The sequence below is a fragment of the Leuciscus leuciscus genome (genome assembly GCF_965113295.1).
Source record: "Leuciscus leuciscus genome assembly, chromosome: 6".
NCBI lineage: Eukaryota > Metazoa > Chordata > Actinopteri > Cypriniformes > Leuciscidae > Leuciscus > Leuciscus leuciscus.
Genome location: NC_138730.1, coordinates 23,459,541 through 23,484,102, shown reverse-complemented (window position 1 = coordinate 23,484,102; position 24,562 = coordinate 23,459,541). Strand labels below are relative to the sequence as shown.

The following is a 24,562-nucleotide window of genomic DNA, read 5'->3' as shown; positions in this document are numbered from 1 at the left end:
CACCGTTAGACCTCAAAGTGCGAGCCCCTCTCTCTCTTTAGTCTTTGGTTAAGATCAGGGGGGCGAGGTCTCCTTGTTCTCAAATGAACCATGTACTGTCTCTGGACTGCAAGATTCGGACATATTCTACTACACTACTTTGTCTTACACTTATGGATTATTAATACAGCAGCAGGTGCAAATGTTAAGGTAAATCGCGTTCATTTTTGTATATATCGCTGTGAAACACTCTTTGGGCTTGAAGTCGTAAGCTTGATCTACTAACGCTGCTTTGAATAAGCGCTCAGTTACAAATGCCGGTTAAAATGCGGGAAGCGAGAAGAGCCTCTGTGGCGGGAGTAACGTCAAACTTTCACACCAAAACACGGGTTTGACCACGTCCACGAGCACGGCATTGCTCTTTTATACCGCGTTTTGAGCTCATTCGGATTCTGAGATCAAAGCTCAGACAGAGTTTTTATGTCTGGAATTTCCCAAATTAAAACTACACATTAATATTACTTTTTTTCCGCGATTTATTAACCCACACGCACGTTTTAGTCATTCGCGAGAATAACACATCGTGAGCGCAATTTTTTATTTGCCTATTGAAAATGTATTTTTCACTTGCCTTCTGTACTCCGTGCCGGTGACAACTTTTCTTTCTGTTGCATGTTTGAGTTGATTCGAGGTGAATCTAGTGATGGGAAGTCCGACTCATTTCCGTGAATCGGTTCTTTCGAACAGTTATTTTCAAAGCACCTTGCTAAAAGACTGATTCAGTCGACATTCACGTCACCGCGCGTTCCTATTATTCTGTTAGTTTACACGCTCTGCTCTGGGGGGGTTATTTTCTTGTGTTCAGTTCGTTTTGTTCCAGGCATTATTCAGCACATCGGGACAAAAGTCGTTTTGATCGTAAATATAATTGGTAGCCTATTTATCGTTATACTAAACTGGTTAAAATTCATTTACATCGCTCGGCTGGAAACGTTTTTGATGTTATTTCTTAAAACCAACATCTGTGTTTATAAAGCTGCCATTCCTACTATTAAACATCCTATTTTTTCCCACATTTTCGATAGAGCGGTTTCAATGTTGACTCAAGAACCGCTGGCGCTGATTCAGTCCGTTTCGTGAATGGTTCAAACAGGTTTTGTAACAGGTCTTTCTACCGATTCACTAAAAAAGATCCGAATCAAAAGAACGATTCGTTCACGAATCCCTATGGTTGTCCATAAATAGAGCATTGTTATTCGCTCAGTTGTTTGGTCTAACATTTATGGGCGTTATAGCCATAGCCTACATGCTGTTTGAAAGCAATACTGTTACTATAAAATATGTTTTGATGCTCATTCAGAATGTTAATATAACAAGTTCGACCTAACCGGCGCCGTGTTCTAGCATCAGCAGACTAAACTCAACTGAAGTGACATTTCGAAACTCATTGGGCCCATGTGGTCTCCATAGGGGGTCTCCAGGACTGCATTAGAAAGTGGGGAAAAGTCTATTGTCTATTTAGAATATAAACATCTAGAGGGCATTCAGATAAAAAACATATGGGCATGCAGACCCTTGTTTGGACAAGATCCCCTTAAGATCCCCTGCGTTTGGGGCGGGGGATACTGTGGCTCTAGCCAAGCTGTTTGGGTTTGTAGAGGGGGGCTGCCAAAAATCCTTAGCCTACTACAAAACATCCCATGATTATGCATTTCTACAAGCCTGCAGTAATAGTCAGTGTTCTTGCTTTAAGGGTCATATTCTACTGTTAGTCCGTATTCTACTGTAATCATGCTTCTAAAGAGACTCAGTTGTGAAAAAAGACACATCTATGTGCACATCTTTGACAAAATGTCACTTTCAAACAAGTGGATTTCATGCTTAAATATACCATAACTTTCCAAATGTCAGTTGTGGACTGAACAGCACACTATTCAGGATGGGTCAACGGGTGCATAAAGCTCTAGGAAGAAAATGGTCTTTGTGTAAATCCGCTTCCTTATACCAAAATCCAAACGTTGACCATTAAAGCTGGTTTGAGATCAACCATGCTGGGCAGCTCTTCTCTTTGAGAGCTTCACAAGACTTTCAAGAGGAGCCGTGCCTGTGCTGTGTTAAAGCTCACTGATGCACGGCTTGAAGAGGAGTGATTAACCTGCTGTCTAGACAACAGGAGTCTGCTTAATTTGCCTACAGTCGCTTGCCCTTTCATCTGGGCCGTTAGGGGGGCTCCATCCACCTTCGTCTCCATCTCTTCCCTAAAACTGCCCTCCACTCATCTCTCTCTCTCTCTCTCTCTCTCTCTCTCTCTCTCTCTCTCTCTCTCTCTCTCTCTCTCTCTCTCTCTCTCTCTTAAGTAACAAAGTCTATCTCATCTTTAATGTCTAGGCTTGTCTGAGTTTCTGAATTCATAGACAGCCAGTCTGTTTCCAATTTCAGCCAAAGTGTTTTCCTTACTGTCCTATTTTTCTTTTTTTATTCTGCTCTCTATTCTCTATTCTCTCTATTTTATTTATGAATGTGTCTTGAGTTGCTTTTTGTCTTAAAAGTTTTTAATACTTGAGTTAATACTACATACTGTAGTAAACAAGACCTGTACTGCAACAACATTTGACTAATATTAGTGCCTTGAGAGTCATGACAGCTTTTACCCACAAGTTACACAGAGAAGTCGTTGTGTCTGACAATAATTGCCATTGTTTACAGATTTTCCATGTTATCATGCAAGTGTGCAGCAGTGAAGCACTGTGTCTCTGTCTTTGCCAGGACAGCAGTGAGGGGAGGGAGGATTTCCAGAGGCAGCCAGACGAGGTAGCTCAGTGGTGGGGTGAATGGAGCAGCTGGTCCACCTGTTCCCGTACCTGTGGAGGAGGAGTGCGCTCTCAAGAGCGTCACTGTCTGCAGCAGAGGTAAACCACTCTTAACTTGTACACACATGCTCATACAGATCCAGCTCACCCGAGGAAAAAAGACCCTCTGAATCTGTACTAATCAGAAGTGACAAGTCTGATGCTTTGTGCAAGGTTCTCCACTATGGGTTGAGAGCTGTCAATTTGACCCTGGTCTGAACCCACTTTTCACACCGGGTAATGTCACTCACGATCAACTAACAAAATTCATTTAATGTTGGATTATTTGGCCCTGAATGCTCAGTCCCTCTTTAACGTTTTTACTTTGATTTCATGAACAATTTTGATCTGTAACTGGTTTACATTTAAAGTCAGTATGAAACAGAAGTTGTGAAAGTCTTTTCTGCCCTATTGCGATGTATGTCCGAGTCAAACGGCTTCTCAAACAAGAAAGAATGTAGGACATGGGACTTGATTTTGATTGGATCTTTTGATATTTGTGGTTTGCTATTGCTGTGATCTCATGTGAGTGACAGGTTGTCCAGCCCTCATGCCAGTAAACATCATCAGAGAAGAGATTTTGAGAGCACATTGATTTAAAAAAATAATGCATAGATATATTATTAATAATAAATACGTCAATATTTCAGAAAAATAAGAATTGTCAATTTTGCCCCATGGGGACTTTAATTATAAATTTTTTTATATTTTTTTTTAAATTAATTAATTTATATTTAGTATTTATTTGAGTTTATTATTTTATTCAAAGAAAGAGAGAAAATAGTGAACAATTGTCCCATCCATTGAAGATAAAGCGTGTATAAAACAGAGTTTCCCTTCCTCAGCCTATACCAGAACGCAGACTAACCCAAGTGAACCCTCACATGAGAAAGGGGGGAAGTGGGAGAGAATTCCCCTTTGACTAATATCCTCCAGAGCACCCAGAGGAATGTCATGTGGAATTAAAATCAATCCACTGGCCCACACGACACAGGGAATTCTGCTCAGAATGACAAACATATTTATAAAATGGCTCTTAAGGCAAATGGTCAAACATTTTGAGGAGATTCCACTGAAGATAAGGGCCCTGGCTGAGCCAGTCCAGCTGGCTCCCATTAGCACTTCCCAGTATGGTGGAGGCAGCGAAAGGTGTGTGTGTGGGGGGAGGGAATGGAGAGAGCTAGAAAGATGAGGAGAATCATATATGGATACGTTTAGAGAGATCCCAGTGGCATATGCTGTTTTGCATGCTGGTTACCACCAGTATGGGATGCTGATGTGCTAATGTTCCCAGTAGGGTTATTATCGTTAACTTAAACACTAAACACATTACAACTATTAAACACATTTATTTTATATTTTATTTTAGCTTCATTTAAATGAACAAAAGTCAATAAATATTAGATGAACAACTTTTAACTAAACAGCAATTAGAAAATTTAAATAAGTTTGATATGAAGCACTAAAATTGCTTACTGGAAATAATTAAATGCTAATACTGAACTGAAACTAAAACCGAAATAAAAACTAACCCAAATTGGAATAAAAACAACAACAATGTAAAACAATGACAAAAAATGTAATTAAAGCTAATTCAAAATATTAATAAAAACTATAGGCTAATATAAATAATAAAATAACACTGGTCCAAAGCTGAATAAACACCAGACCAGTGCTAACCCAAAAAAAAAAACAGCCTTGACCGGTTTGGTCCAGTCCTGGTGTCAGTTTTTTGTTTCCCCCAAAAAAAACCTGAAATAACATTGCTATTTTCTTGGGATATCGATCCATAAAGGTTATCAGTCCATATTAAAGATTTATTGGTATTTGCTGATATTAGATATTTAATTGTGTTGCTCATTTCCCCTATTTTTATATTTAGATCACCTTTGTCGCCATCTAATGCCCATTAAAAGTTAATCTTTAAAAACACTAATAACACTGTTAAATATAATCTTAAATTAATCTCAAAATGAATTTCCATTTTTTGATCATGTTGCGATGCCTTAATTCACTTGTAGCATTTAAAATGACAGATCTCAAAGTGTTTTATTTTTTAAGAGGGAATAGTAAAGAATTTTAATGTCGGCCATTTATCGGTTGTCCGCCATAGCAGATCCTTTCATGAATGAGTAAAAATGTTACGTCCCTTCAAGATGGACTTATATACAGATGAACTGTTTTCAGACTGACGTCGACCCACAACATCAACAGTTCCTTCTGCACTGGACCATCCAAACAGTATCAGCTGTGTACAAACCAGGTATGACCTAAAGTTTATCTTCATAAAGATGCTTGTGTATAATTCAATTATAATCCATAATGTGACTGTGTTTACTGGGTGGAATACTCCATCCAGGCCAACTGGCATAACTGTGCATTTTTACACATGTTGGCTTGAAGCTCTAATATCTGCAGGCTGTTTGACCTGCTGCCTGGCTCACGAGCTGTGTCTTTATTGTTGTCTGGATGTTTGCCTAGCCGTGCCCAAACAGCAGAATCAGCTTCAAACAGCACCAGTGCTCTCAATTCAATGCCAAAGCCTTCGGCAGGAAGCACTATGAGTGGGTTCCACTTTATCCGGGTAAAAAAACGTCCCTCAGTGTGTTTTCTTTTTCCACCTCACTCTCTTTCTCTGTTTTTTGTTTTTTTAAATCTAGTGTTCTGAGTTAATTTGCTCTCCTTCTCCATCTTTTAGCCTTTCAGTGTTCTAGAGTCTTCTGAATTTCTTGTCTTGGCCCCTGGCCAGCTCTATTATAGCTCACAGATGCCCCTTTAGGATTATTTCCTCAGCCCATAGTCCCCTATGTACAAAAGAGGCCTCTCAATGCCATAAATACCTATTATCTCTAGAGGAATTCTCTAAAGCCTAGATCGTAATGATATTTTGCTGATGTCACCTCCTGTTCAGATGATTACATCAACATCTCCAATAAGCCATGTGACCTCCAGTGCACCACAACCACAGGAGAAAGGCAGCTGTTGGTGCCTGCCCATGACGGGACCTTCTGCAGGGACGGCATCTACCAGGGCGTTTGCATCGAGGGACAGTGTCAGGTGTGTCAGAATAATATTTGGTGCAAAGATTATTTCCAAGCTTCAAGAAGCCAAGGTTCTGAAAGGCGAGAAGGCTACGTTAATGCTATATGTAGGATGCTTGACATTCTAGCAAAAGCAGTTTTTCAATTGAATTTTTATTTGTTGATAGCATTGGGTCTCAGCTAACCGTTTTGTGTAGAAATCATGAATCATCAATAAGCTCACACTTAAATTTATTCGACATTTATAATAAAGCCAGACATGGAAACATGGAATCTGTTGAGCTAACATTTAATTATAAATTGATTATGTACTAATATTTAAAATTCTGACCGATAATTATTTGCATGTTAAGGCTGACAATTAAAATAACTAACCCCCAATATTTAAATTAATTTAAATGTAACTTTTGTCCAGTTACCTTTTGTACCTTTAAAAAAACTGATTTCTATTTTATTTTATTGTATTTAGGCATCACTACATTATAATATAAAAAAAGAAAATTAGAAATTCATTTTAGTATTTCTAGAGATTACATTTAACAGTGTTATTAGTGATTTTAAAGATTAACTTTAAATTAGTGTTAGATAGCAGCAAAGGTAATCTGAATGTAACAATAGATGAAAAGGAAGTGTGTCCTAATGGGATAGAGATCAGGGATGGAGGGGGCCTGTTGCATAAACTTAGCAATTATGTTAAGACTATGTCTTAAGAACTAGTTTGACCAACTTTCTGTTAACCAACGGGTAATCTCCATCTAACTTTTCCAATTCAAATTAGACCGATCTACCATCTCATGTAACTGACTTTAAAAAGTTATGACCAGTCTTGAAGAAAAAATGTAGGTGACTAAATTTTAAGACTAGTCTAAGCAGTTTATGCAACCGGCTGGTTTAAGCTCTTTGGTGTCGTAAAGCGATCACTGTAAACTTTCAGTTCAGTGCTAACTGTTCTGTTGTCTTTGTTGCAGGTAGTAGGGTGTGATGGGAAATTGTATTCCAGTAAAACCATAGACAAATGTGGAGTCTGTGGTGGAAACGGAGGTTCTTGTTATCGTGTCTCAGGATCTTATCGGAAAGGGATCACACAGTTAGGTATATCTTATGTTAGCATTAAGGGTTGATTAGACCATCTGTTTCCTTTTTTCCATGCATTTAATAAATTAAAGGAATAGTTCACCCCAAAATTTAAATTCTGTCATCATTTACTCACCCTCACATTCTTCCAAACTTGTATGAATTTCTTTCTTCTGCAGAGCACAGAAAAAAAATATTTTGAAGAATGTTGGTAACCAAACAGATTTGGTTCCCATTGACAACCATTGTTTTTGTTTTTTTGTCCATACAATAGAAGTCATTGGGAACAGAAACTGTTTGGTTACCAACATTCTTCAACATATCTTTTATGTTCTACAGAACAAAGAAAGTCATATGGGTTTGGAATGAGATCGGGTGAGTCAATAATGACAATAGTTTTTATTTTTGGATGGACTATCCCTTAATGAAGATGTTTCATTTGACACAGTCATTAAACACAAGCATTATTTTAGCAAATAATTTAAAATGTTTTCGTTTGTCTTTGTGTCTTTAGGTTATGTGTTCATAACCAATATACCAGTTGGTGCCACTGATATCCAAATCATAGAGCGGAGGAAAACTGAAAATATTTTGGGTCAGAGTTTCATTGGTGGATCAGTCAAAATTCTGGTGGGCAAAGAGAACAATAAAGAGTGATTAAATGTATCTTTCATTATCTTCTAGCTCTCTCTGATGAAGCTGGTCACTTCTTCTTCAATGGGAACAGTGTGATTGACAATCCACAGAACTTCCATGTTGCTGGGACGGTCTTCAAGTATAGGAGGCCGGCTAACCTCTTCTCTGATGGCTTTGAGTACATCATGGCTCAGGGTCCCACACATCAGGCCCTGAATGTCATGGTAGGTATATAGGTATGTAAAAATCACAACCATGTTTTTATTTGATCTCATATGTGACCATCTGATAATATCTCAGACAGCATACATAATTAAAGACAATTAAAGGATTAGTTCACTTCAGAATGAAAATTTCCTGATAATTTACTCACCCCCACATCATCCAAGATGTTCATGTCTTTCTGTCTTCAGTCGAAAAGAAAAGAAATTTAGGTTTTTGAGGAAAACATTCCAGGATTTTTCTCCATATAGTGAACTTCAATGGGGTACAACGGTTTGAAGGTCCAAATTGCAGTTTCATTGCAGCTTCAAAGAGCTCTGCACGATCCGAGCCGAGGAATAAGGGTCTTATCTAGCGAAACGATCTGTCATTTCCTAAAAAAAAATTACATTTATATACTTTTTAACCACAAATGTTCGTCTTGCACTAGCAAATGTTTCCCTTTTAAAAAATGCGAATGTTTTCCTCAAAAACCTTAATTTCTTTTCAAATGAAGAAGGAAAGACATCCACAGCTTGAATGACGTGAGTAAATCATTCAGGAAATTTTCATTCTAAAGTGAACTAATCCTTTAATATTTAGTAGGGGTGTAACAATATATTGTGTCACAATATATCGCAATACAAAAATGCAACAATATGTATTGTGTATATTTCACCCAAAATAAAAATTACTGTGTGAGAAAAATTTCAAGTTTCGAGTTTTAGTATCAGTACTACATTAAACTACTAAATATAATGTATAATAATGCAATGGGGGAATATTTGTGGGTCCTGGTAATGCCAAATGTTTTATGTTACCAGTAAACACAACATTATTTTAAATATATCTAGTCTGTGAAAGAGTGCAAGCATATTCATCAAAAATAATTCTGTATTTTCAGCTTCAGAATCATCAATATTTTTATTCTGGTCTCACTATTGTCCTGTGCATTGGGTTTCAGCACCAAGTCAAAGCCTATTCATTTACACCCACAATGTAATATCAAATTAAGGATTTTAATAAACAGTAAAGTTTTTGTTAACCTTTAATCATATGTCTTGGAGTATCGCAATAATATCGTATCGTGAGTTCAGTATCGTGATATGTATCGAATCGTGACATGAGGGTATCGTTACACCCCTAATATTTAGTAATATTTATTTAACTGCACTGGCACTATCGGATAAGAACAAAATTTTAACAGAATTGAGCTGAATAATAACTGTAACTTTGCAACATCAACACTATTATAACAGAATTGAAATCAACATTGAACTGACGTGAGCTGAATAATGACACTGTTGTCTTCAGCAGAGCTTGTTTCATAACTGATGAACTTTGCAACACTGGCATTTATAGAACTGAACTGAAACAACATAGAATTATATTGTGCTAAATAATGACGCTATTAACTTCTTGTAGGATATTTTTACAGCTAAAATTGAATTTGTTTCATAACTGATGAATTTTACATTAACACTGTTATTCTCCTGTTTAATAATGTGAAGCTGCTTTGAAACAATCTATAAAGCGATAATAAATGTGGCTTGACTTTTTTAAGTACAGTCTGTTTTTTTTTCTTTGTATGTTTATGTGCAGTATTACAACCTCAATGGAAAGATGCCTCACATCACATATGAATACACAGTTCCTCGAGCTCCAGAGTTGAGAGCGGCACCTCCCATGGCCTCCACTCCTGAGCAACCTCAAATAAGCAATCTGATGTCAAAGACATCCAAAGACCCTTCATCGGCAGAGCAGAAGGTTAACGCGTCCTCTACGGAACTCTTCTCCACTCATAATGAAATCGAGGCTCGTAAGGAATATGGAAAGAAAGACAATCAGAGCAGTTCTTTGGTAGCCCAAGATAACGTGGAGGTGCATGTGGGCCATGAGGAGCTGTTGTGGGGACTTCAGGCCTCTGTAAACTTCAGTGAGCTCCCTGGTCTGGTGTTGTTTAGACCTGCCAGTGAGGTCCTCCAGAACGAGCTTGATGATGAAATGCACCATCTTGAGGCACAAGGCAGTTTTGGTAAGTCATTTTAAGGGGGAAACTTTTTGGGTTCATTCGTTGGCATTTCATTCTGCTTCCACATTAGAGGTTTTGGTACAGACAAGGGTAAAGTTTAGTTTAGTCTGATTTGTGTAAAAGCTGTTTAGCTTGGGAATTACCCGTGGGTCTGTTCGGAAAAGGGGGTTCTGTTCATGTGAACTACAGTATGGTTCATGATTGATGTAAATGCGGGAATATTTTGCCAATATGAAACAAACATTGTTCATTGTACAATTATATACACTACCTTTCAAAACTTTGGGGTCAGAAAGATATTTTTTTAATGTTTTTGAAAGAAGTCTCTTATGCTCACCAAGGATGCGTTTATTTGATCAAAACACACATTATGTGCATACACATGGTATACACATTAATATTGTGCAATATTATTACAATTTAAATACTATTTTCTATTTTAATATATATATATATATATATATATATATATATATATATATATTTATGTAAAGTAATTTATTCCTGTGAAGCTGGACTACAGTCTTCAGTGTCACATGATGCTTCAGAACTCATTATAATTTGTTATTATTGTCAATGTTGACTTTTTTTAATTTTTTTTAACCGTGATACATTTTTTATGATACAGCATTTATTTGAAATAGAAATCTTTTATAAAATAAATGTCTTTACTGTAACTTTTTATCAATTTAATGCATCCTTGCTCGCTGAATAGGAGTGTTGATTATTTTTTTTTAAACGGACCCCAGACTTTTGAATGGTAGTGTATACTTTATTATTAAATATAGTAAATTTTTCTATAGTACATTCTGTAGAAGTAATTGAAAAAAAATCCAAATTGTTAAGTGCACATACTGTAAATATTGTACAGAACTTTTATAAGATAAAGGAAATCTAATCTCTAAAATTTCATGGACTAATTGACAGATTTCACATTAAAGCATGCTTTGCTGTTGTCCAGGTCCTGATTCCAACTTGATTGACGGTGATTCGTCTAGTTCCAGTGACTCCAATCACACCTCTATGCCAGTTCTGAAGAGTCTCTTCTATGATGGGGCGCAATGGCCCTCAGGCTCCAGACAGCCCTGTAAGGACGGTTCTGCGCTCTCAGGTTGTGCCATCATCAAGCTCAACTCCAGCTCTTCACTGGACAACAGCCTGACACTGGAGATTTACCCGGGCAGCCTGGACATGCACGGTTCAGATGGAGAGCCTCAGCCTGAGCCCAGGACTAATGACTCCACAAAGCACCAGTCCAACCTTCTCCTGCTCCACCAGGTGGAGCCAGTGCAGACCCCCCACAGTGAGAGGTCAGACAGAGGGCATTTGAGCGGATTGAGCCTTTTAATGAATGCTCTGACATATTTATTGCCATGGTCTGGCTTGAGTTGTTATGAATGGAAATGTGCACCAATCTTTCAAAACGTCAATGCAACCTTTCCACAGATGTGCTTGTTAGGGTAGAAAAAAGGTAGAAAGCTTTTCCTTTCCCAGCCTTCAATGTTCTATTCTCAGAGGGCAAGTTGACATGAAATTATGAAACATAAATGAGCCTTTTCTTAAATTATGGATATGCAGGAACTCAGGGGATTTACATTTTCTGCTGTAGTAACTGTATTGATGGTAATGTAGTTCAATGAATCAAATTCTGGTTCAGACTTAAACATACTTAAAAGTGTAAAAGCGACAAAAGTTTCAGGGTGGGTGAATTCAAGGTCTGATGAGTTATGTGCACAATTTTAGCCTATGTAATCTAAAACAACAGGCTTTAGTTTTTTTTTTTTTTTAGCTATATTTTTGTGCCTTTCTGGCTTTATTTGATAGGACAGTTTGAATTGAGACAGGAATCACAGGAACAGGATAGGGAAAGGACCAAGAGCTGGAACTGGAACTCAGTTGACCAATGCCAGTCTCATCTTATTCAGTCAAATTCCATATAAACTCTTGTGGAACTACACCAGAATTTTTTTTGTGCTGTTTTTTTTTTTTTTTTTTTGGCCTGCCAATATTTTCACTGTCCTAACCACAAAAGAATGAACATTTTCCTTTTAGCAATATATTTTTAAATATAATATATGTAATATACATATATATTTTTAATCTAGTGTTAAGTTTTCTTTAGGATTTTTTTTTCTATATACTTTGCCTTTTTGTTTTACAAAAGAAAAAAAAAATTACACAATATTCTTAAAACCAAATGATTTACTTTAAAAAAAGACAATTTTAAAACATGTATACAATTATTCAGCTACAATATAACTGTAATGTGTAAGTGAAAACAAAAATCTGCACATTTTGTCTATACTGTATGATAGCATATAAAGGTCTATTTCCTTGTTAAAATATACTTGTTTTTTCCCTGTGAATAAATATGTTGACTGATGAAAAACATTATTTTAACACTTTACAAGCTTAATATAGTATATAATACATAATATTTAAATTGTGTGACATGCCAAAAAAAAAAAAAAAAAAAATCAGTAATTTAAACCAGCACTGCTCACAAACATTTTTCTGTCCTTTCTCTCCCTCTCTCTTTTCTCCTACTCCGGCAGTAATGAGTTTGAGGTGGAATCTCTGGATCATGACATCAGCATGTCCGACATGTACAGATGGAAGGTATCTGCGTATGCACCCTGCAGCTCAACGTGTACCACAGGTGAAATTACAAGCCCACACAGAGCATATACACAGACACTGATACACATTTGCAAACACACAATGAACCTGACCTTATGCTCTGTGTCTGTAGGTATAAGCACTTCTTATGCCTTATGTGTGAAGTATGATGGGTCAGAGGTGGATGAGAGCTACTGTGACGCTTTGACCAGGCCGGAGCCCACACATGAGTTCTGCACAGGGAAAGAGTGCCTGCCCAGGTTTGATACTGACACTTCATGCTGTGAATTGAGTTTAATATAATTTGCTTCATTAATATATACAGTAAGTAAATTCTTAAGCATAGATGCAGATGCTGTTGATGATAGGTATTCTGTATTCTGAGGCAGGTGGGAAACTAGTCGCTGGAGCGAGTGTTCCCGGACATGTGGGGAGGGGTTTCAGTTCCGCACGGTGCGCTGCTGGAAGATGATGGCGCCGGGATTTGACAGCACTGTGTATGATGCGCTGTGTCAGGCTGCGGAGCTGCAGAAGCCCATGACACGGAAAGCCTGCAAGAGCAAAAGCTGCGGCCCGCAGTGGGAGATCTCAGACTGGTCTGAGGTCAGTGTGTAAAGCCTTTAGTCTCAAGACTTTATTTAAAATGTGCATGTGAACTGAGTATTAGATGCCAAAAGTGACGTATTCCTTCACAGTTAGTTGCATTGATCTTAATTCAGTTTATTTGTATGCTCCAAATCAGCTTTACAGAAAACCCTTGTGGAAAGGAAATTAAAAAAGAGAAAAAGAGTACTTATTACAGAAATAATATACTTTTAAAAGAATATACTTAAAGTCCCTGTAAAGGCGTACAGAATGTAATGTTTTCAGACACTTGACTGCATGATAATTGGAATTAAATGAAAATGTATTATAGTTAAAAATTATATTAAATGCAATTAGCTGAACTTTAGAGAACTTTTTTAACCCACTTGAGTACATCTTTATATGTAATAAGTCATTTATTTTACAATACTTCTATTGTCTTTGAAATATGGTTAAAGTGTACTGCCAAATGGACAGTAACAAATGGACATTTATCGTAAACGAAATATCTATTAAAACCTGTATGTTATGCATTTAAATATATTTGTAACTACACATTTGTAATGATCAAGTGTTTTAAGAAACAGTCATAAAAGTATACTCTCTTTAAGTACACTTAAGTGGTCTTTTATTTAATTAATATTATATTATCTGTACAGTAAAAGTTCACATTCAGTACAATTAAGCACACTTTTTGTTTTTCACAAGGGATGTGCCTTTCAAACCCAATGGACCCACATCTGCGGGGTTCTCAGAAGCAAAATTCGTCATAGTTGGGTAAACATCTATAGCGGTGAATGGGACAAGACAGCAAATATAATTTTTGCATTTGCATTTGCATTTGCAATAGCAAAAGAAAAAAATACAAAATAGTGTTTCCACGACTTTCCATAAGAGGGAAAAATATAGAGAGATTGATTACAGCAGTCAGAAGAGAGAAAGATTTCCCATCACAACACCCTCGCAGCAGCATTAATCCTTTTTTTAATTTTATTTTTATTTTTTATTTACTGACAAGGTAGTATAATACAAAGTTTAGAGTCATAAATGTGTATTTAAAAAATATATATATATATTAAACACTTTACTAGATCTGTTATGTTGATAACTGTGGAAATGTGTCATCACAGTCCATGAAAAGTGTCCATAGTGAGCCGAATGTGGCAGGAACCGTAGTGTTTTTCATTGTGACAGTGTTCAGCGCGGTGCGGCGGTCGTGGGGTGAGGAGCCGTGAGGTGCGCTGCTCCATGGAGGCCAGACTCTGTAACGAATCCACCAGACCGGCCAGCCAGAGAGAGTGTGAGGGGCCGCCTTGTGACCGCAGGTGGACCGTCTCTGACTGGGGGCCGGTGGGTTTCAGAAAACATCCTGTAAAATATCACATAGAAACTTCAAATAGATTGTCCATTAAACATGACATTATGTGTCTTTGTTTCTCCCTCTCTAAGTGCTCAGGGCCGTGTGGGGAGGGCAGGATGAGACGCTACGTGGTGTGTAAGAACAGTAATGGGAAGGTGATTTCTGATGGGCAGTGTGATCCAGAGCTCAAGCCGCTGGCGGTGCATCCGTGCGGAGACAAAAACTGCCATGCCCACTGGGTGGAACAAGAGTGGGAACAGGTGAGCTGAACTGCGGTTTATGAACGCTAACTCTTCCCATCCATCTCCTATGCTGTGTTATTAGCATTATTTTTGTACTATTATAATATTTATCAATATTTTTAATTGGTTCGATTTTAGTTTTAGTGAACGATAACAACACGGCTCCTATGTGTATGAGTTTTTTACTGTAGTATTTTGTCTTGAACATTCCCAGTGTAATGCCACATGTGGCCGTGGGGTGAAGACGCGTCAGGTGGTGTGTGCAGGGCTGGAGGGTGGTGTGTTCAAGGAGTTCCCCGAACGGATGTGTGACAGATCCCTCAGGCCTGCAGACAGTGTGGCCTGTTTCGAGAGACCCTGCTCCAAGTGGTTCACTACTTCCTGGTCCCAGGTTAGGAGTGGTTATTATAGTTTAACTGGTTTGGAAACTCATTATTAAATTTGATATGTTCTATAGAATTCAATTTATGCCATTGGTTGCAAGTTCATTGGGATGTTTACATATTAGGCTCATGCTGTGACAGTGTCGTTCAAAATTCTAGGTATTACACAAAATGTCATGTGCCATTTTTAAACTGTACAAATCAATTTAAAATCTCAGTTATAATTTTGATTTCCATTGAGTAGATGTTCAACATCCTACTGGTCATTTATGGAAGCCTGTTTAAAATAAGAAATAAAGTCACTATTGTGAGACATAGTCACGTCGTGAGAAATGGAGCCTCGGTTACAAGAAATAAAGCCACAATGATGAGAAATCAAGTTACAAATGTGAGATATAAAGTCACAATTACAACAAATTGTCGGATTTAAACTCACAATTATGCAAAAATAAGTGTGTGAGATGATAAAAGTCAAAATTGTTAGATAAAGCCAGAATTATGAGATAGTATAGAATTGAATTGCAATTACAATAAATAAAAGTCACAATTACAGGAAATTGTGACATTTAAAATCACAATTACGAGAAATTAAGTTGTGAGACAATATAAAGTCAAACTTGCGAGAGAAAGTCTCAGTTATGAGGTATTGTGGGATTTAATTAAAATGACAAGAGATAAAAGTTGCAATTACTAGAAATAAAATTGCAGTTGTGAGAAATAAAGTCTCAATTCTGAGACATGAAATCGCACTTGTGAGCTCAAGAACATGTCCTATGTGAACGCCTCCTAAAGGTGCAGTCACATTTGCTTGGGGGAATTTTGCGAGTGAAATCCAGTCATTTAAATAGGAATCCGCACGATCTGGAATTTCATGTGACGGTGTAAAAGTTCCCCACAATTTTGATGATTTTGCTCATGTGCAGGTTGGTCACACAAATTTGCCACATTGACCAACAGGCTTAAAAGTGACTTCTATGTGAGGAGTGCTACATGCATCAAGGACAACAGACCTTTTTTTCCGAAAATGAATGTGTCAGCACTTTAAGAAACACTCCTGTATGGTATCTGATGCACATGACTGTAACCCAGCCTAATTATAAAGGGCTTCTGTAAGACCAACATTTTAGAAAATATTTGCTTTTGCACATCTCTTTGAAAGTCATCAGTGCAAACAGGCTGTGATTTCTCTGTTCTTGTTACTGTTCTTGTTAATAGTTCATTAAAATGTTAGCCGCTCACACATGTGTTTGTGTGTATGTCTGTGCCCTGCAGTGCAGTAAGACATGTGGGATTGGAGTGCGTGTGCGAGAGGTCAAGTGTTATCAAGGAGAAGAACTGGGCCATAGCTGTGATTCAACACTGAGACCAGAGGCCAGACAGAGCTGTGAGGTGCAGCCCTGCACCACTGAGCCACCAGGTACTGTTAAAGCAAACCACAGCACTACAATACAAATATAGATTGAGGTTTCTAGAGCAGCTTGAGATGGTCTAAGCTTGGATACGGACAGCAGATTTTCAATAAGACAGGCCCTGAGAGAATTGAAAAGAAAATCGATCTTTATTTGGAGAGATGCTATAAGGACGCACTCTGGCAAGGCTGTTATTTGATCATGCCAGTTGTAAGTAGTTTACGCTGTACCTTTTAATAAAACACAGCAACGAGTGCGTGTTAAAACGCTTGGCTCAATTAAAAGCACATGTGGATCTATCTTGGCACAACACAAGCTAATTCCTGTGAAATTTAGACCAGATTAATGCTTTGTTGTTTTTAAGCTTTGCAGGGCAAGTGCATTATGCATGTTGTCAATTTGGCAGCCAATTTTGTGTTTTTGGACAGCAGTGACATTCCTTGTTCTCAGTCAGAGATTTAGTAGGGAGAACATGGTACAGACCTGCAGTCGCTGATGTTCATCGAGATCTACTTAAAGCGCTTTTATCGACATCTCTGCAAAGACTTGCCTAATGAAGGTGAAGTGTGTAATGTCTGTGCAACAAGCCGTACTGCAAAAATCATGATAGTTTCCAAACAGGTTTCCCAAACACTCCACCCATTCCACTGTTTTTCAGTCAAACAGACAGTCCCATGGGATTTGAACCTGAGTTTAAATCTTAACACCGGTTCTATGCTTGTCCCGGTCCCCTTTCTCCTCTTGCTAGTTTCTAAAAAAGGCATAAAAATGCCACAAATATACTTATAACAAAAAAAATGTCACAACGTTGGTTGGAAATAAAGTCACAATTATGGGAAATGGGGCCTCATTTATAAAATATTTTCATTTATAAAATGTTTTCCATACTGCATTTGATCTTACGATCATTTCTCAAATGTCCTATGGGTGATTCAGAGAACGAATGTCTGCACAGCAAATGTGCGTACGCCTCTCTTCCAAATGTGAAATCTATACATCGCAAATGATCTTAAAATGTTGCGCAGCTGAATGATTTCAGATCTCCACCTTGTAAATGCCGCCTAATTAATATCATTAAAATATAAAAGAGGACCAGTCAATATCCAAATGCTTTAATTGAGAATGGCGAACAGCAAAAATTGTTTAGACTTCCAAATATCTGCAGGACTTCGACTCTCTGCCACAAGGAAAAGTGTGTACGTCTGCTTAGATCCTGATGTGGCGCTAAGCACTTTTACACTTTAAAGACCGTTTTTATAAATATGAACGTTGACGTGGATTTCAACACTCTAAGTTGAAATCTGCCCAGACAGCAACAGAGTGTCGGCCCAGATTCGGCCCACATCTGGTACGCGTTAAATCCACATGTACCAGATGTGGCCCAGATCCAGAGGTGGACAGTAACAAAATACATTTACCTGAGTACTGTACTTTTGTACACTTTTTGAGTATCTGTACTTGAGTATAATTTTTTTCTGGAAACGTTTTACTTTAACTTCACTAGCAGTCGTAGTAGTAGTAGATAACTTTATTGTCCCCGTGGGGCAATTGGGTTTGCGGCGCAGTCGCAAGGCACTTCATGACAGGACATCAGGCATTTGACACAAACAAATACAATACAATGCAATACACTATACACCCTGACCAGGCCAGCTGGAGATCTAGCTTATTTTGACTGATTTAAGGCTTTTATGGCTTGTGGTACAAAAGAAAATTTAGATCTGTTCTTGGTCAGAAGGGGTGAGGGCAGTAGTTTAAAATAAGATGCCAACGGGTGTGTGTAATCACATACAATATTATTGGCCTTTCTCACCATTCTGTCTTTGTAAATGTGTTCAATGCTCAGTAGTGTTATCCCAAATAATTTGCTGGCAGTAGTAACTGTTTTACTGATCATCTTTTTCCGTGATTCAGTGGCATTTCCGAACCAACAGATAATACAGCAAGTTAAAACACTTTCAACAAAAGCAGTAAAAAATATCTGAAGCATTTTCTTATTGACATTAAAAGCAAGCAGTTTCTTTAAAAAGAACATTCTTTGCTGTGTCTTAGTGTGCATGAGTCCCATTTAAGCTTGTTGTCCAGTACAATGCCAAGGTATTTATAGTTTGCAACAACCTGAATAATCTCCCCATTGATAAAAGTGTCGGTGGGTTGCTGTGACTTTCTAAAATCTATGGACATTTCTTTGGTCTTATTGGTATTTAAATTAAGTGTGACTTATTGCACCATTCTAAAAAGGAGTCTAAAACTGGCCCATGATCTACGTCCCCATCCTGTAGCAGACTCACTAGAGCTGTGTCATCTGCATATTTAATAAAGTGCCTGTTTTTAAAAGTGCTAGTGCATGAATTTGTGTATAAAATAAATAGTAAAGGAGATAGAACACATCCTTGTGGAGAGCCTATGGATGTTATCATCACATCAGACAGAAATGAGCCCACTCTAACCCGCTGGACTCTACTGGTAAGAAAGTCCATGATCCAATTAATAATACCTGAATTAAAATAGAATTCACTGGCTAAAATGTCTGCAAGAATTTTAGGTTGCATGGTGTTAAAAGCAGATGAAAAGTCCACAAATAAAATCTTAGTAGGAGTCTTAGTAGGTTTCTAAAGGTGATTATGCAAAAGGTGCATTAATGTCAAAATTGCATCGTCCACCCCCCTGGAGGCTTGATGAGCGAATTGCAGGGGGTCCATAAGATGGTGGGTTTGTAATACAATGTACCTCTTTACCAGGCGCTCCAGGCACTTCATGACCAATGATGTCAACGCAATTGGTCGGAAGTCATTGGACTCTGTGAGTCTTGGCAGTTTTGGCACGGGTACAATTGTAAATGTTTTCCACAGGATGGGGACTTTACAGAGATTAAGAGAGGCGTAAAAATGTCAGTGAACACAGGGCTAACTGTTCTGCACAATGCTTGAGGATATTACCACAGATTTTGTCAGGGCTAGGACTTTTCCGTGGATTACAGTGACTAAAAAGGTGAAAGACATCCGATTGTCTGATGTTTAATACAGATGCAGGGGGTGGAGGGGGCAGCACGATGCCAGCTTTCAAACTACATTTGAAAGACAAATATCGTACTTTTTACTCCACTACATTTCTGTCAAGGTCATTGAGTAGAAAGTAGTAACGTCAGTCAGGGGATGATTTTGGTTGCAGGGGTTGCATTTTGGTTGGAAATGAAAGTCGGATTGATGTCAGAACCCGACGTCAGATTGACGTCAACATCCAACGTCGCACAAACGTTGGATTTTGGTTGAAAATGAAAAACCCGACTTGATGTTGGTTTCTGATGTCAACACGACATCTGTCCAACGTTGGAGATTAATGTCAATCTGACGTTGGATTCTGACATTCAACGTTGGGTTTGGTCTTCTAAATGCGAATTTTGTCATTGTTTTGGAGCACACTAACTTATAGATAACAGTAAAGTTAACATTCATTCATACTAAAAGCCAAAAAACTTTAAATAGGGCACTATTTGAGGGAACAGCCATTTGGGTGTCTGAAACCATTGAGGATGTTATTGATTGCACTTATTCAATCTCACATTCAATCCCACTACTGGAACTGTGTTCTGGAAATAAATGTGATATTGATATAAGGGTAGGTAGGCAGGCAGGCATAGATTCAGAGGCATAAGGTACTGTAAGGATTACATACAACAGTGCAACAATAATAAAACAATGCATTGACATTTACTTTTGTTACTTTTGTTACTTAAGTACTTTTAAAAACAAGTACTTCTGTACTTTTACTTAAAGGGATACTTCACCTCTGGAAAGATGAATGTGTATTTAAAATAGGTCATTTATGTAGAATAATTTTTGAATTTGGAGCTTTCTAGACTGAGAAAAGCCAGAAAATTTATTTTTGGCTTATGTGGATGAAAGACAACAACTCCCAGAATGCACTTGCTTCGCTGCCCTAGGAGGCCACTCCCAAGCCACGCAAGGCTAATCTACTAGTGAAACTCTGTGACGAGTTTGCCTGGGATTTCGAGATCGCCCCAAAATGTCCGGGATTCGGCTTTTGCGTTCTACAGTTGCCATTCATTATGTTTACTGTGGCGAGCAGGACGAGACTGAGGGGCGCGGGAGATTTTGGACGATCTCGACGGCCGGACATGTCCGGGAAAAAGAGGATGGTAACCCCTACTAGCTTTCTCCACAGAACAAGAGCCTGTTAGCTTAGCTTCCAAAGAAAGATGGCTGAAACTATGTGTACATTCTGTGAGTGAGATCCCACCTCCTATGGGCTGGTTGAAAACATGCGGGACAGCCCCTCCTACTGGCTGTAGCCTCTGGCCAAAAAATCCTCAGATGACGCAAAATGACGATTTTTGCGTCATCGGAGGATTTTTTCCAGACAAAAAATACATAAATCTCTCATCTCAGGGGGATATGAGGGTGGAAAGCACGGTAATTCGAAAATACTACAGGTTTTCTACTAATACAAAGCTGAATGCTAAATCTTGAAGTATCCCTTTAAATAAAATTCGGTCTTTACAACTTTTACTTGTAACAGAGTAATATTTGACCAGTAGTATCTGTACTTTCACGCAAGTAAGGAAGTTGTGTACTTTGTCCACCTCTGCCCGGATCTGGGCTAACACTATGAGTGCTTCTCATTATCCCTCCTCGTCTCCTCGCTCCTCCGTCCTCCATCCTATGACCCGGAAACCGATCGAGCTCAGCCATCTTGAAGGACATCTCATTTCTCTAATTGCTCCACGAGGAGGCGAGGATCGAGGAGTGAGGAGGCTTCCTGAGGAGTTATGATCGAGGATACACAGGTGTATCCTATGCGGAAGAGTTTTATCGACTAAACGTGACGCACGTATAAATTCTTCTCCCCCTTCACATCGGTCACAATCATTTTAATTTATACTTTACCTTTGCAGTTTATATAAACCACACATCTCACATACACTCACCTAAAGGATTATTAGGAACACCATACTAATACTGTGTTTGACCCCCTTTCGCCTTCAGAACTGCCTTAATTCTACGTGGCATTGATTCAACAAGGTGCTGAAAGCATTCTTTAGAAATGTTGGCCCATATTGATAGGATAGCATCTTGCAGTTGATGGAGATTTGTGGGATGCACATCCAGGGCACGAAGCTCCCGTTCCACCACATCCCAAAGATGCTCTATTGGGTTGAGATCTGGTGACTGTGGGGGCCATTTTAGTACAGTGAACTCATTGTCATGTTCAAGAAACCAATTTGAAATGATTCGAGCTTTGTGACATGGTGCATTATCCTGCTGGAAGTAGCCATCAGAGGATGGGTACATGGTGGTCATAAAGGGATGGACATGGTCAGAAACAATGCTCAAGTAGGCCGTGGCATTTAAACTATGCCCAATTGGCACTAAGGGGCCTAAAGTGTGCCAAGAAAACATCCCCCACACCATTACACCACCACCAACAGCCTGCACAGTGGTAACAAGGCATGATGGATCCATGTTCTCATTCTGTTTACGCCAAATTCTGACTCTACCATCTGAATGTCTCAACAGAAATCGAGACTCATCAGACCAGGCAACATTTTTCCAGTCTTCAACTGTCCAATTTTGGTGAGCTCGTGCAAATTGTAGCCTCTTTTTCCTATTTGTAGTGGAGATGAGTGGTACCCGGTGGGGTCTTCTGCTGTCGTAGCCCATCCGCCTCAAGGTTGTGCGTGTTGTGGCTTCACAAATGCTTTGCTGCATACCTCGGTTGTAACAAGTGGTTATTTCAGTCAAAGTTGCTCTTCTATCAGCTTGAATCAGTCGGCCCATTCTCCTCTGACCTCTAGCATCAACAAGGCATTTTCGCCCACAGGACTGCCGCATACTGGATGTTTTTCCCTTTTCACACCATTCTTTGTAAACCCTAGAAATGGTTGTGCGTGAAAATCCCAGTAACTGAGCAGATTGTGAAATACTCAGACCGGCCCGTCTGGCACCAACAACCATGCCACGCTCAAAATAGCTTTAAATCACCTTTCTTTCCCATTCTGACATTCAGTTTGGAGTTCAGGAGATTGTCTTGACCAGGACCACACCCCTAAATGCATTGAAGAAACTGCCATGTGATTGGTTGATTAGATAATTGCATTAATGAGAAATTGAACAGGTGTTCCTAATAATCCTTTAGGTGAGTGTAGTTCAACAGGGTATCTTGCTTTATTATTATTTATTATGAATTTCTTAAATAAACTGCAACAACATAAGAGCAGATCCTTTGAGCGCTGCTGACGCGGTGAAGTGACGCTCGAGTGATCAAGAATTCCAATGTATAAAAAAAATTTCATTTGATTCCTCTGTCCTCATTTTCTTTCCTTGCAGCCTTCCCTCGCATCCTACAGGGGGTGGAGCTGAGACACGAGGAAAGGAAACGAGGATGCACAAATAAGAAATGAGAAGCACCCAGTGTTTCTGTCTGGGTGCGCATATGATATGCACGTTTTTATAAATGAGGCCCATAAAGTCATGTGAGATGATATAAATGCAAAATTGTGTGATAAAGCCACAATTATGAGATATTGTGTGATTGTAATTACGTGAAATGAAAGTCACAATTTCAAGAAATGATAAGTTCATGGTCCTTTGCCTGTCTTGTTCCCCTCTCTCTCCTCCCTATTTCTTTTTTCCTGTCTCATCTACACTGTCCTATATAATAAACCAAACAAACAGGTCAATCTTTTGGAATCTTAATTATACCAAGGAAATAACTCAGGATCCAGTCGTGAATGCAGTTCAATAGTTTATTTAATAAACAGTAAAAAATCAAAGAAATGTAGTCAGATGTCTTGGGTTGAAAATGGAGAACTGTAGGCCTTGGCAGAGAGGAGACTGCAATGGGCTGAGCGTCGTCAGCCGATCGGTAAATCCAGTTAGTAATCCAGCAAACAGTGAGGCAGAAAAAATCCAGAACACAAACAGGAAGCAAACGCACTGGCACAGAGAACTGACAACACACTTAACAGAGAGAACCAGCAGACATGAGCACCACAACGATCTGACAAAAGACAAGAGCAAACACACCATCAGAAGATTGGCGTTGCCCAACACATTTTTTTACGAATTAACTAATGTATTTTATATATATATATATATATATATATATATATATATATATATTTAAATGTATGTATGTATGTATTTATTATATAGCTTTCTCCACTATTACAGATTACAGTAAACTGATTCTTACTGTACATGTAAATATTGAAATGTATGTAGCCTACTTTATGTATTTATTATATTACTTTCTCAGCTATTAAACTAGCAAAAAAACATTTTATTTATTTATTTATTTATTTATTGCTATTGTGATTTTAACATTTAAAAAGTTATAATAATTATATAATTAATACAAATTAATGATGTAAGAATCAAGTTTCACATCTTTGATGTCTTTTAAAATAGTCTGTTTTCTATTTTTCCCCAGCTGAGGATGCTTGTCAGGATAAAGCGACAGCCAACTGTGACCTTGTCCTGCGGGTGAAGTTGTGTACTCACTGGTACTACAGGAAGGCCTGCTGTCTGTCCTGCAGAAACAAGAGCCAGTAGAGTCTGTCTGGCTCCTCACTGTGGCCTGGCAGTTAATGTGAAGACCCTCCTCCATATACTGGACGCACTGAACCCAGAACTTTACCCCTGCCTGTCCATAGTCCAGCCCTCCAACCCTCATTGCTGTCACTCCCCTCCTTAAAGAAAGGTGCTATATCAAAAGGGCACTGGCCCTTAAGTGGTCCCAGGAAAGGCAGCTCCTGTAACTGGACTGCGGAGGAGCCGTGGGTCTACTGATGATAGAGACACACTGTTCTCTGATCAAACAACTGTACAGGCTCCTCCTGTGTACTGTAGAAGCCTTGATTCTGCTCTTACATACTTCTAAACACATCGTATGATATATGTATGTACAAAGTTTTTTTGTTTTTTGTTTTGTTTGTTTTTTGTGTCCACTTTTGGTCTGGAAGAAGAAATAAAACTGAAGCGGATTTGAGATCTGGGCTGTCTTTTTTTTCTCATACATCCAGACTATTGTGTTCACCCATACTGTAAACATTCATGCTTTTGTAACTAACCTGTAAAAGACACTCTTGCAGAAGTCAAATTAATGAAAGCAAATGTACTGAACTAAACAT

General features: G+C 38.5%; 1 protein-coding gene across 1 annotated transcript; it reads left to right on the top strand.

Moving 5' to 3' along the window:
- On the top strand, window positions 1–24,553 carry LOC309500652 (ADAMTS-like protein 2). Its single transcript, XM_082172310.1, has 18 exons — window positions 1–189; window positions 2,746–2,888; window positions 5,016–5,091; window positions 5,310–5,412; window positions 5,740–5,885; window positions 6,838–6,961; window positions 7,458–7,538; window positions 7,628–7,803; window positions 9,383–9,815; window positions 10,774–11,122; window positions 12,368–12,471; window positions 12,565–12,691; window positions 12,821–13,034; window positions 14,211–14,366; window positions 14,466–14,636; window positions 14,833–15,009; window positions 16,274–16,418; window positions 23,863–24,553. Exons 1-18 carry the CDS (start codon window positions 91–93, stop codon window positions 23,982–23,984), a joined length of 2,946 nt encoding a protein of 981 aa, XP_082028436.1. The 5' UTR covers window positions 1–90; the 3' UTR covers window positions 23,985–24,553.
- Window positions 24,554–24,562: the final 9 nt, after the last annotated feature.